This window comes from Hypanus sabinus, chromosome 2 (assembly GCF_030144855.1).
Source record: "Hypanus sabinus isolate sHypSab1 chromosome 2, sHypSab1.hap1, whole genome shotgun sequence".
Classification (NCBI taxonomy): domain Eukaryota; kingdom Metazoa; phylum Chordata; class Chondrichthyes; order Myliobatiformes; family Dasyatidae; genus Hypanus; species Hypanus sabinus.
This window is the reverse complement of record NC_082707.1, coordinates 46,237,777-46,250,741: the sequence shown is the minus strand read 5'-3', so window position 1 is coordinate 46,250,741 and position 12,965 is coordinate 46,237,777. Positions and strand designations below refer to the sequence as shown.

Below are 12,965 nucleotides of genomic sequence, written 5' to 3'. Positions count from 1 at the left end.
CTACTCTCAGGTTGGAGAAGCAGAACCTCACGTTCCATCTAGGAGGCCTCCAACCTGATGGCATGTAAAATTATTTCTCCAACTTCCAGTAATTTTCCACTTCCCCTCCCTCTTCAGCAAATCCCATTCTTGCCCACCCCTTCTTACCTCTTCTACTCATCAGCAGCATCATCTCTGCCCAGTACCCCTACTTCTTCCCTTTCTCCCATGATACAATCACCTCTCCTATCAGATTCCTTCTTCACCAGCCCTTTACCTTTTCCACCTATCACTTCCAAGCTTATTACTTCAACCAGCACCCCACCCCCCACTTCCCTCACCCACCTGGCTTCTCCAATCACTTTCCAGCTCATCTTACTTCCCCTTCCTCCACCGACTTACTCTGGCATCATCCCCCTTCCTTTCCAGTCGGGATGGAGGGTCTCAGCTTGAAACTTCGACTGTTTATATCACTTCCATAGGTGCTGCCTGACCTGCTGAGTTCATTCAGAATTTTGTATGGGTTGCTCTGCTAATAACTTATCTTCATCCACTTTTCATCTCTTCCCTTTCTATGTACAGAACTGTGCAACACTGTGAACACACTCCCCCCCCCGGGTGCCTACGACCTTTGCACAATGTATTGTCAATGTGGAACGGAGAGCAAGTTTGTAAATCTGGTGGGAGCAAAGGATGTTGGCAATGGCAAGGGTGGAGCGCTGTGGGACAGGTGATAGAGAAAGAGTGCCGGTGTAGAAGGTGCCATGGGTGCAGATACACCCAGCCCTGAGACACCAGGCAAGGTCAACTGATTCCAAACAATTGGTTTATTGATCATTACAGAATGTAACTCTGGTGCTTCCTGCGCCCTCCCCTCTCCCTTCCTCTTTTCCCAACCATGAGTCCCCACTCTCTGCCCCCTTCCCACTCTCAGTCCCCAACAGAGACCCGTATCAGAACCAAGTTCTCCTCACTCATGTCGTGAAATTTGTTTTTTTTTTAGCAGCAGTAGAATGCAATACACAAAATTACTACAGTACTGTGCAAAAGTCTCAAGCACCCTAGTTATATCTATGTGCACTTAGATGAGACTTTTGCACAATACTGGATGATTCAAGGAAATCTGAAGCCATGCTCAGGTGTAAACAGAGTGGTCTGCATTGCATTTTATCTGCCTCATTGTGTGGACAAGACACAAATGAAGCCATATGATCCCAGGTCTTGGCAAAATGCACAAATTATCAACAAAGTTTCTTTGGCAACTTTAAGAAATAGAGAACAGCCAATTCAGACTGCAGGTCTAAGATGCTTCAGTGGGCTGGAAGATGTTACAAATGAGCAAAATTTAAGGAAAAAATAAAGGAAGGGACATGTAACAATAAAATATATGGAGGAAATGAAATTTTATGACCTGTTACATTATTGATGGGAGATGATGGAGTATTCCAAATGAAAATAAATGGTGAAAAATACTGAAATCAAAGATGAAAATGTATGAAATACTATCTAAAAAATTACAGTAACAATTGTGGAGCCTGGGGTGAACAGGAATTGTTTTACAACACTAGGAACAATTCTAGAAATTCCCAGAAGTTGCTGTTGTGAACAGAATCAATTTTGAAAAAGTACAGCTGATATTCCATTGAACATAATCCACTGAATTCAGGGCAAGGCAACACTGACCAGCAAACTCTAGTGACTCTGAAGCAAGTGGAACATTTCCTCCTTACCCAGCGGTTCTCCCACAGAATTTCTGAACCCAAGCATCAAGCCTGGACACCAATTCACTTATAGGAAAGAAAGCAAAGTTCTAGTCTTAGTGTGCTGAAGTCAATGATCAGAGGGATATACAGCTCCAGCAGTGATGCATGAGAATCAACTAGCAACCTACTGTACAAACTGGCCGATCATACTCTCAGCATCAGTGGGAGGGAGACAGCACAGAATCAGAATCAGGTTTATTATCACCGGCATGTGACGTGAAATCTGTTAACTTAGCAGCAGCAGTTCAATGCAATACATAATATAGCAGAGAAAAAAAACATAATAAACAAATAAATCAATTATGTATATTGAATAGTTTAAAAAAAACGTGCAAAAACAGATATACTGTATATTAAAAAAGAGTGAGGTAGCGTCCAAAGATTCAGTGTCCATTTAGGAAACGGATGGCAGAGGGGAAGAAGCTGTTCCTGAATCACTGAATGTGTGCTTTCAGGCTTCACAAAGATGGAAAGTAGGTAATAGATAGGTGCCTGGGACTGCAGTGAAAGAATAGAAGCAGGGTTCACAACAGTGTTCACAACCACTGCTGAGAATAGCACAGCCCTGGGATTCTGCAACATGGAATTCAGACACCGTGATGACCTACTACATCAAGCAAAATATGGGTAAAGAAGCCTCCCCCGATAGCTACCTACACCCCCACCTCAGAGTGTTGAATCAATGCTTCTCCACACTTTACAACATTTGGAAGAATGTACTCTTAATAACAGACTTCAATGTTCAACACCAAGAGCGGCTTGGGTAGCGCAACCACAGACCTAATTAATATAACTACTGGATCAGGTCTACAGCAGCTGGTGGATGAAAAGGATAAACCTTGTCAATCTGCCTGCTCATGTCCTAATCAATCTCACAAACATTAGATCATTAAAACTGTGGCCCTGCTACATTTAAATCAGGAATGCCGACACCAAAAGTCTAGTCTCGAAAACAATAGTGACAGGTCACCAGTGCCAAAAGCAAGGCTGAACAACCACACTAGCCAGCAGGTTTTGTCTGAGACAACCACTTGGCATTGCCAGCTAAATGTGGCTGTTCAAGCCCATGTTAAGTTAAGAAACAGCCTTGAGGACTGAACAGTTGTGCTCCAGAACAAGCCTTGCCTTTAGCCAGGCTGTTCCAGTACATCAACAACACTGGCATTGATACAACAATAAGGACAATTGCCCAGGTGTATGCTGCTACTAACAAAGCAGTAACAAGTCCAATCTGCTGGTTACCACTCCGCCATCAGCAAAGTAGAAGATACCGTTGACACTACTATCAAGTTCCATGTCAATCTGCTCAAACATGCCTGGATTAGAGTTGATCCAAACCCCTCAGTTCCAGTTTGCAGCCTTGGCACAGGGTGGAACAGGGATTGAATTCCAGACAGGAGCATGAACAACCACATTTAGCCAGTCTAACATCTATCTTCTAAAATTTTCTGTGGGTCTTCAGGCTCCTGAACCTCCACCCTGATGGTAGTAACGAGAAGTGGGCAAGTTTCAGGAGGTGAGGGTGTGACTTTCTCGAGGCACCTCTTGAAGGTGTCCTCGAAGGTGAGGTGTGTTGTGCCATGATAAAGCTGGCTGGGTCTGCACTCCTCTGCAGCCTTTTCAATCCTGCTTATTGAAGCCTTCAGTGATCATGTAACCATTCAGAATGCTCCCCATGGGATACTGGCAGAGATTTGGCAACGTACCAAATCTCCTCAAACTCTAGTGGAAGTATAGTGACTGGCATGCCTTCTTCTTGACTGCATCAATGTGTTGAGCCCAGGATTGACCCTCTCAGTTGTTGATCCCAGAAAATTAACACACAAAATGCTAGAGAAACTCAATAGGTCAGGCAGCGTCTATGAAGAAAATAAACTGTCGACATTTTGGGCCAAGACTCATCAGTCCTGGTTCATTCAGTTTCCCCTGTAATTTGTGTGTTTCCCCAAGATTTCCAGCATCTGTAGAATCTCCTGAGACTCAGGGTCTTGAAATTGCTGAACCTTTCCACTGCCAACTCACATCTCCCTTGAAGTCTTCACTCAATTCATTTGTCCAGGTGATGCTGGCTGCAAAGTTGTTATTGCAAAAACAGTCAGTTAAGTAATTCAGCTAATTTCTGTACCTCCTCATCTCCATCTGAGATTCTGCCAACAACAGCAGCGTCATCAGCTAACTTATAGGCAGCGTCGTGAGTGAGAAGAGATTAGAGCAGTGAACTAAGCACGCATCCTCATGGTTCGCCTTTGCTGATTGTCAGTGAGGAGAAGGTATGACGACTGATCCACTGAAAAGGATATTTTGGGGATCCAGTTGCAGTGGCAGATTGTGATGTTTGCTGATTAGTACTGAGGGGATGACAGTGTTGAATGCCAAGCTACAATTGATAGAACAGCAACAGCTGTTGTCTTGGTGGTCCAAACCAGTGAGCTTGTTCCACTGTAGACCTCTTGTGGCAGGGTGCGAATTGCAGCAAGTCGAGATCCTTGCAGAGGCAGGAGTTAACTTTAGCCATAACCAACCTCACAGAGCACTTCATCACAGTCAATGTGCGTGCAACTAGGTAACAGTGGTTGAAGCAGCTGCTCTTGTTGGGCACTGGCACAATCGATGCCCTTTTGAAGCAGGTGGCAACCACAGACCACAGCAGTGAACCCTCTAGCCACAGTGGTCAGCATAGGTTTTTAGTGCCAGGTACAACATCAGGGCCTGATGCCTTGCAAGAGTTCACCCTCTTGAAGGATGTTCTGACATAGACCACTGAGAGAGATCACTGGGTCAGCAGATATTGTGGGAATTGACATGGGCGTAATGATATTCTCCCTTTCAAAGCATATAAAGAAAGCATGAAGCCCATTGGGGAGTGAAGCATCACTACCAGCTGTGCTATTAGGTTTTGTCTTATAGGAAATAATGGTATGCAAACCCTGCCACAGGTGTCAGATTGTGCCACCGTGCGAAACGCAGAATCAAATATCGCTGAGATGATTGTATGCTCTAGTATCAATTGTTTGGCGACAATAATGTAACAAATGCAGATGGATTTTCCTTTCTCTCTCACAATGGGCTTCCGTGGATCATACTTGAACTTCTAAAAGGATTCTGAATCGCCAGTCGTGAACACCATACACGTGGTTCTCAACAGACTGAGTTTCCAGGCTCGTCCAGGACTTCCAGTGTGGGAAGACTCGGTATGTTCTCAGTGACGCACCCTCTTCCACATAGCACTTGCTGAAACCTGTGATGGCTGTGGCAAGTTCGCTCAGATCCAAAGATGAATCCTTTTCAATGGTCAGTCCACCGATTCAAAGCAGTCCTGTAAGCACTCCTTGACCACACCTTCGCAGTCCTCACCGCTGGTGCCGTGGCCCCAGTCTCTGCCTGTACACCGGGAGTAGGAGTACAGCCGGCTGATCAGACTTGCCAGAAGTGCGGGAATAGGACGTCACAACCAGCCTTCTTGGTAGAGACAGTACGATGTCAAAGACTTCTGCAAGCTAGCATGGTTGATGATCAGGAGGGCACCAGGGTGCGCTGTCTCATGACTGCTGATCAGTGCCAGCTCTTCCAGAGCCAGCTTGATTACAGACGCTTGAAAGATTAGCTTTATTTCTCACATGTACATTGAAACATTCAGTGAAATGTGTTGTTTGTTTCTGATACAAACATAGTCTGAACGTGCTGCAATAGGCCACAAGTGTCACCATGCTTGTGGCGCCAACACAGCACGCCTACGACTTACTTTTTAACCCCCTGTAATGTGGTAGGAAACTGACGCACCCAGAAGAAACCCACGTGATTACCGGGAGAACGCACCAAATCCTTACAGACAACTGCAGGAATTGGACCTCAAATGGCTGGCGGTGTAAAGCGTTACGCTAACAGCCTGATGGTTGCCAGTAAACATTTAACACCAAGATTACTTCATCAGCTTGTCTCAAACCTGTGCGTTCTACCAACAAGGTCAAGGGCAGCAAGCACTTTGCAACAGCACCACCTGCAGTTGCCCAGTCACACACCATCCCAATTTAGAAATATATCGTCATTACTTAATCATCTCTGGTTTAAACCCTGTATGTGCACAATGGGTGTATGCTCACCAGGTCGATAGCAGTTCAAGGCAGTGACTCGGTGCCATAGAACAATTAGGCTGAGGCAATAATTACTGAACTCACCAGCAACACACATCTCTGCAATGAATAAAGTCTATTTTCAGCATATTTCCTAATAACATGCAAAGCCACATTTCTAATATGTTAATACATGCATGAGCCAAATTCACTGTGGAACAAGAAAATACTTACGTGAATTATTTAACAGAGCAAACATTCAACATTCACTGATTCCAAGACATTTCAACAGACCCACTACTCAGATAACAAGTCAAATGTTTACCTGTTGGCATGATTCTGTGCATAGCAACTGACAGGAAGAAAATGGAATCACTGTAATAAGCGCCAGAGCCAGCACTGAAGAGATTCTGCATTGCTTCAACAACAGGGAATAACTTCTGAGTCATGGCATCAACATCATGGAATGAAACCTGTCAGGGAAAATATACAGTTCATTATAAGCTTCACAACTTACACAGAAGGCAGCAGCAGTGCTGGAAATATTGAAACCATCATTAGCCAAAGACATTCGTGGCCCCAAGTATCTGTCATTTGTAAATTCTACTTAATTCTTGTGGTCACCCATTCACTCCATCTTGACACCAATTGTTCAGCATTAGCAAGGAAATTACATCGGGCCTGTACCCGTTGGAGCTAAGAAGAATGGGGGGGGGGGGGGGGAGAGAAGAGTGGGAGTCCTGCTGAAGGGTTTCATCCAGAAACGTCAATTGTACTCTTTTCCATAGATGCTGCCTGGCCTGCTGAGTTCCCCCAGCATTTTGTGTGTGCTGCTCGGATTTCCAGCATCTGCAGATTTTTTCTTGTTTGGGAGGGGTATCGCTTTGAGTATTGAGGGGAGTCTAGGACCAGAGGGCACTACCTCAGAATAGAAAGATGTCCTTTAGGACAGAGATGAGAAGGTATTTATTTAGTCAGAGTGGTGAAACTATGGAATTTGTTGCCACTAGTGGATGTGGAGGCCAAGAAATTGGGTATATTTAAAGTGGAAGTTGGAAGATTCTTGATTAACAGTGGAATCGGGTTATTGGGAGTAAGCAGGAGAATGGGGTTGAGAGGGGTAATAAATCAGCCATGATCAAATGGTGAAGCAAACTTGATGGGCCAAATGGCCTAATTCTGCTCCCATGTTTTATGGTCTTATTGTGGGATCACAGCACACTTGATCTGTCTGCCACCAGTCTGAACAAAGGCACTCCAGAAATGTCTTTTCAGTGCAGGAGTGTTTTATAACCATAAACTTTATAAATTCCATTTGTTTGTATAGATCTTCCTCAAGAGGGTGGCAGAGTGGTCTGTTCTCCAGGGCTCTCTGTGTGGTGTCTCGAGTCTTCCCTGGGTGCTCTGGTTTCCTCCCATCAGCCTGCAATTCACCCGAATGCAAATGGACGGTGGGAGGATCAGGGTGGAGACAATGAGCATGTGCACATGCAAAAAAAGAACAGGTTACAGGGAAATGTGGGGGAGCAGGATTAACGCCATTGCTCCGAGAGCCTTAATAAGCCGCACAATCTCCTTCTACTCCCACGAGGCGGCACGGCAGCAGCAGCGGCGGCCTTTCAGAACTGGTGTTACTTTCATTTAATTTTCTATTTTAAGTTTGATACACAATTTTCGATTAGGGCATATGGATAACAGAGATGCTATCTACCATCGTCAGATACTACTACAATACAGAGATCGCCCAAAAACAAACTTCCACAAAGATCTGCTGGCTGAATTATGCAACGTTGGCTTGCTGAGGGGAACGGGCCTACAATCCTCGGACTTGCCTGATGTTGGGAGCTGGGGATGGAGATGTCGAAAGCGATGTGCGAGGGAGCAGAAGCGAGGCAAACGGGCAGGGGTCCGTGCCAGGCTAAAAGCAAACCCTAGCGGGCTGGCTCGCCCATCCATTCTGCTCTCCAATGTCTGTTCCCTGGACAATAAAATGGACTACATCCGACTCCAACGTAATACTCGGCGGGAGTACAGAATTTGCTCTGCATATGTCTTCACAGAGACATGGCTCACTGATGGGATTTCAGACGCTGCCATCCAGCTAGACAGGCTAGCTTTGTTTCGTTCGGACAGAGATGCAGCTAACTCTGGTAAGACTCGCGGTGGCGGTGTGTGTGTTTACATCAACATGGAATGGTGTAAGAACTCTCTGCTGGCTTCCAGACACTGCTCATCGTTAGTGGAGTTTGTGGCAGTTCGATGCAGACCATTTTATTTGCCATGGGAATTCACCTCTGTCCTTATATTCGGTGTCTACATTCCCCCCAGCACTAATGCTAAGGAGGGGCTCTGTGAACTGCAGAATGCACATCCTGATCGTCTGTTTATTGTCTCCGGTGATTTTAACCACGTGAACCTTAAGTCAGTGCTTCCCAAATTCCATCAGTATGTGAACTTTGCAACGAGGGGGGAGAACGCATTGGACCTGGTTTACATAAACATCCCCGACGCGTACCGGGCAGAGCCCCGCCCCCACCTCGGATACTCAGACCACATCTCTGTTATGCCAATCCCAGCACATAGACCACTCGACAGGCGCTCCAGACCAGTTCAGAAGCAGGTGAAAACCTGGCCAGCAGGAGCCATCTCTGCTCTGCAAGACTGCTTTGAGCATGTTCAGGGAGGCTGCAACCGATGGTGACTCTACCAACTTAGAGGAGTACACAGCATCAGTGACCAGCTACACCAGCAAGTGCATTGATGATGTTACTCTGTCCAAGACCATCACTATACGTGCCAACCAGAGGCCATGGATGACCACAGAGGTGCGTGCGCTGCTGAGGTCCCGCGACTCCGCCTTCAGAGCAGGCGACAAGGCAGCTCTAACAACAGCAAGGGCCAAACTGTCCCGAGCCATCAGAGAGGCAAAGCGTGCACATGCCCAGCTAATCCACAGTTACTTCCAGGACAGCGGCGACACTCGCACATGTGGAAGGGCATCCAGGACATCACCAATTACAGGACAACATCACCTGATTGCGCAAGTGATGCCTCCCTCCCAAATACGCTGAATAACTTCTACACCTGGTTTGAGGCGGAAAATGACATGGCGGCGAGGAAGTCCACCCCTCCTGCGAATGACCAGGTGCTGTGTCTCTCCGTGGCCGACGTGAGAAGAACCCTGTACAGGGTCAACCCACGGAAGGCTGCTGGACCAGACAATATCCCCAGTAGAGTGCTCAGAGGATGTGCAGACCAGCTAGCAAATGTTCTCCTGACATCTTCAATATCTCCCTGAGCAGCGCCACCATTCCAACGTGCTTCAAGGCCGCCACCATCGTCCCCGTGCTGAAGAAGTCTTCAGTGTCCTGCCTAAATGACTACCGTCCCATTGCACTTACATCCATCATCATGAAGTGCTTCCAGAGGCTCATGATGAGGCATATCAAGACCCTGCTGCCCCCCTCACTGGACCCCCTGCAGTTTGTGTTCCGTCCCAACCGCTCTACAGACGACGCCATTGCCACCACCCTCCACCTGGCCCTAACCCACCTGGACAAAAAAGATACATACTTTTGGATGCTGTTCATAGACTTTAGTTCAGCATTCAACACAATCATCCCTCAGAAACTGATTGGAAAGCTGAGCCTACTGGGCCTGAGCACCTCCCTCTGCAACTGGATCCTAGACTTCCTGACTGGGAGACCTCAGTCAGTCTGGATCGGGAGCAGCATCTCCAACACCATCACACTGAGCACGGGGGCTCCCCAGGGTTGTGTGCTCAGTCCACTACTGTTCACTCTGCTGACCCACGACTGTGCTGCAACACACAGCTCGTACCATATCATCAAGTTCACCGATGACACCACCGTGGTGGGTCTCATCAGCAAGAACGACAAGTCAGTTTACAGAGAGGAGGTGCAGCAGCTAATGGACTGATGCAGAGCCAACAACCTGTCTCTTAATGTGAACAAAACAAATGAGATGGTTGTTGACTTCAGGAGGGCACGGAGCAACCACTCCCTGCTGAACATCGACGGCTCCTCGGTAGTGCACATTAACAGCACCAAATTTCTTGGTGTGCACCTGGCGGAGAATCTCACCTGGACCCTCAACACCAGCTCCATAGCAAAGAAAGCCCAGCCGCATCTCTACTTTCTGTGAAGGCTGAGGGAAGTCCATTTCCCACCTCCCATCCTCATCACATTCTACAGGGGTTGTATTGAGAGCATCCTGAGCAGCTGCATCACTGCCCGGTTCGGAAATTGCACCATCTCGGATCGCAAGACCCTGCAGCGGATAGTGAGGTCAGCTGAGAAGACCATCGGGGTCTCTCTTCCTGCCATCACGGATATTTACACTACACACTGCATCCGCAAAGGAAACAGCATTATGAAGGACCCCATGCACCCATTATACAATCTCTTCTCCCTCCTGCCGTCTGGGAAAGGGCTCCAAAGCATTTGGGCTCTCATGATCAGACTATGTAACAGTTTTTAACCCCAAGCTATCAGACTCCTCAATACCCGAAGCCTGGACTGAAACCTTGCCCTACTGTCCTGTTTATTACTTATTGTAATGTCTGCACTGTTTTTGAGCACTTTATGCAGTCCAGTGTAGGTCTGTAGTCTAGTGTAGCTTTCTCTGTGTTTTTTTTATTACATAGTTCAGTCTAGTTTTTTTGTACTGTGTCATGTAAACCATGGTCCTGAAAAACGTTATCTCAATTTTACTATGCACTGTACCAGCAGTTATGGTCGAAATAACAATAAAAGTTGACTTGACTTGACTTCTATGTTGTAAGAAAACGAGATACAAATAACCCCCCTAACTTGACAAATCTTTAAGCATCATAACCTGAATTAATAAAACGGATGGTCAATGAAGACTGAAAACTTCACCCAAAACACCACAGGCAAAATGAAGAAATGACAATGACTTACAGAGCTCATGTTCAATTGTAAGCCTGAAGGTCAAAAACGAAGAGATAGCGACCCTTCCAAATGGTCTTAAAACACTTAAGTTTCCTCAAGTCAATTATTAGCAAACACGTTCACTGTTTTTGTATATGGTGCTAGATAAAACATCATATGACAGTGTGTATTCTGAGCTAGAGTCATCAATAGCAAGTACAGGCCCTTCACAAGATGGCAACCCTTCTTGAAGATCAGCTGTTAAGTTATTTGACCAGGCCTCACTGGGAACCTACCTGTGCAACATGCAAGTCAAACTGCAATGTTAAATCCACCAATTACAAACCAGCTTTACTGAACGCTGCTATCTTTCACTGCCACACAAGTAGACCCACCAAAACTTATAGAATGACTAAAAAAAAGCCTCACTTTGTACTTGCATTCTTACTCACAGGTTAGGGTTTGTCCATTCTATACTGGGCACCTGGTTCCAAGAAACAAACCCTCATTACTACAGCCCCTCAAACAAAGTAAAACATACCACAGCACTTTACATGAATGACAAAGATAATGGGAGATGTACCAGGCACAATGCACAAGCTAACTTTGTATTTTACTCCAGAAGTGAGGTCACCCAGCTGTAATACACAATATTCTGTTTAAACACGTTCAGAGGACAAGCTCCAATTAGCTGTAGAGACACACAGCATGGAATCAGACCCTCCGGTCCACATCAACTATCAGATCCATTTACACTTATTCCCTTTTACAGCTAAAGGATTTTTTGGTGCATTATTGTCCCCTTTTAAGGCTAAAAGGTTGTTAGCTGTTCTGCTGAAATAGCAAATTTTAGTTAGTCGTGCATGCAAAGTATGGCAGACTGTATTGTTCCCTTTTGGTTTAAGTGTTCCTGCTTTATAATTAACCACTGGTCAAAACTGTCAGAACAGGCTTTGCACCTAGATCTGCATATGAAGTGAAAATATGGACAAATATGGATCCTCGCTGTGCTGTCTGCTTAACGGGAAGTAACTCAAAAGCTGCTGTAACTGTTGGAAGTTCTGCAAAATACTTGTATAAAAGGGATGGTATCTGTATGTAAGGTAGAGATCCTAGGAGAAAGGTCCGGTAGACAAGAGGGTGATTCTAGCCTACTGTAGATCTCGGATCTCTCGCCGGCTGAAGTCGCAATAAAGAAGAAACGGTTGATTGAAATTATACGGTGTCTGACTTGACCTAATTCCACATTTTGGTGCCATACCTCGGGTCCCAACATAGGGAACATCCCTCTGAGCTGAATAAGTGACAGGCGGCTCGAATCGAACACAATTGAGCGGCAGGGCAACCCGAGGTAGTTTACCTCCAGCTACTCCTTGTGTCCGACCGAGCATTCTGCCCCTCACCCATTGAGACCGGTACCTTGACTGGATCAGATGTCAGTTTGAAGACAAGAGTTAAGGTAAGAGATTGTTTTTGTGAGGTTGCTGCGGGTGACACCGGAAATGTTAACATAAATAAGCGTACGTCTCAGGAAGATATGGCCGGTTGGGACTGGGCATGGCCGGTTGGGACTTGATATGGCCGGTTGGAATTTGATGAGACAAGTTCAGCATAAAGGAGGAAAGGCCTCCAGAGTATGTGAGAGTTGCTTTTTTGTGAGTGTTAACAGAAAATAGGCTAGCAGTTTTTGTGAGAACTAAAGGCTGCGGGTGACATTGGGTATTCTGTATTGTTCCTAAGGAAAGAGTCGGGACTGGGGACCCCAGTCAGGAGAGGCGGCCGCTACTACCTGACGGACTTGACCTCCTGATAATATGGCCAGTTGAAATCAATTAAGGGGGAGGCAGGCTGGCTAAATTTCCCACCCAGTGGCATAAACAGTGATTTTTTTTGGCTTGTGCCTTGGCCCTTGTGTTGTGTATTTTGTGCCTATAAGCTGTTTGCCTTGTTGGTTTGTCTGTGTTTCATGTATTTGTTATTTTAGCTAGTGAACATAGGTTGTTTTTAAATATGCGATATAAATGAAATTGACTTTGACCTGACTTGATAAATAATAACTGGTAATATAATAAGGGCAACAATGGGACAGGCCCTTGATACAGCTGGAAAGGGAACTCCCCTTCAAAGTATGTGTGAAGGATTACCTAAATCAGAGGACCATTTACGAAGATTAAGTTTTGCACTTACTGAACATTTGGGATCTGATATTTGGCCCCCAGGGGAACTTGTGATTTAGAGTC

At 45.8% G+C, this 12,965-nt stretch overlaps 1 protein-coding gene across 2 annotated transcripts in view; it reads right to left on the bottom strand.

The window, feature by feature from the left end:
* xxylt1 (xyloside xylosyltransferase 1) overlaps positions 1–12,965 on the bottom strand; it is a 199,171-nt gene that overhangs the window by 168,070 nt on the left and 18,136 nt on the right. For both annotated transcript variants that reach the window (XR_009507055.1, XM_059945426.1), the window contains exon 2: positions 6,138–6,285. Coding sequence is in view for 1 of the 2 variants with exons in the window: in XM_059945426.1 (XP_059801409.1) it covers positions 6,138–6,285 (148 nt within the window). In the remaining variant the exon portion in view is untranslated. The remainder of the gene's footprint in view (positions 1–6,137; positions 6,286–12,965) is intronic.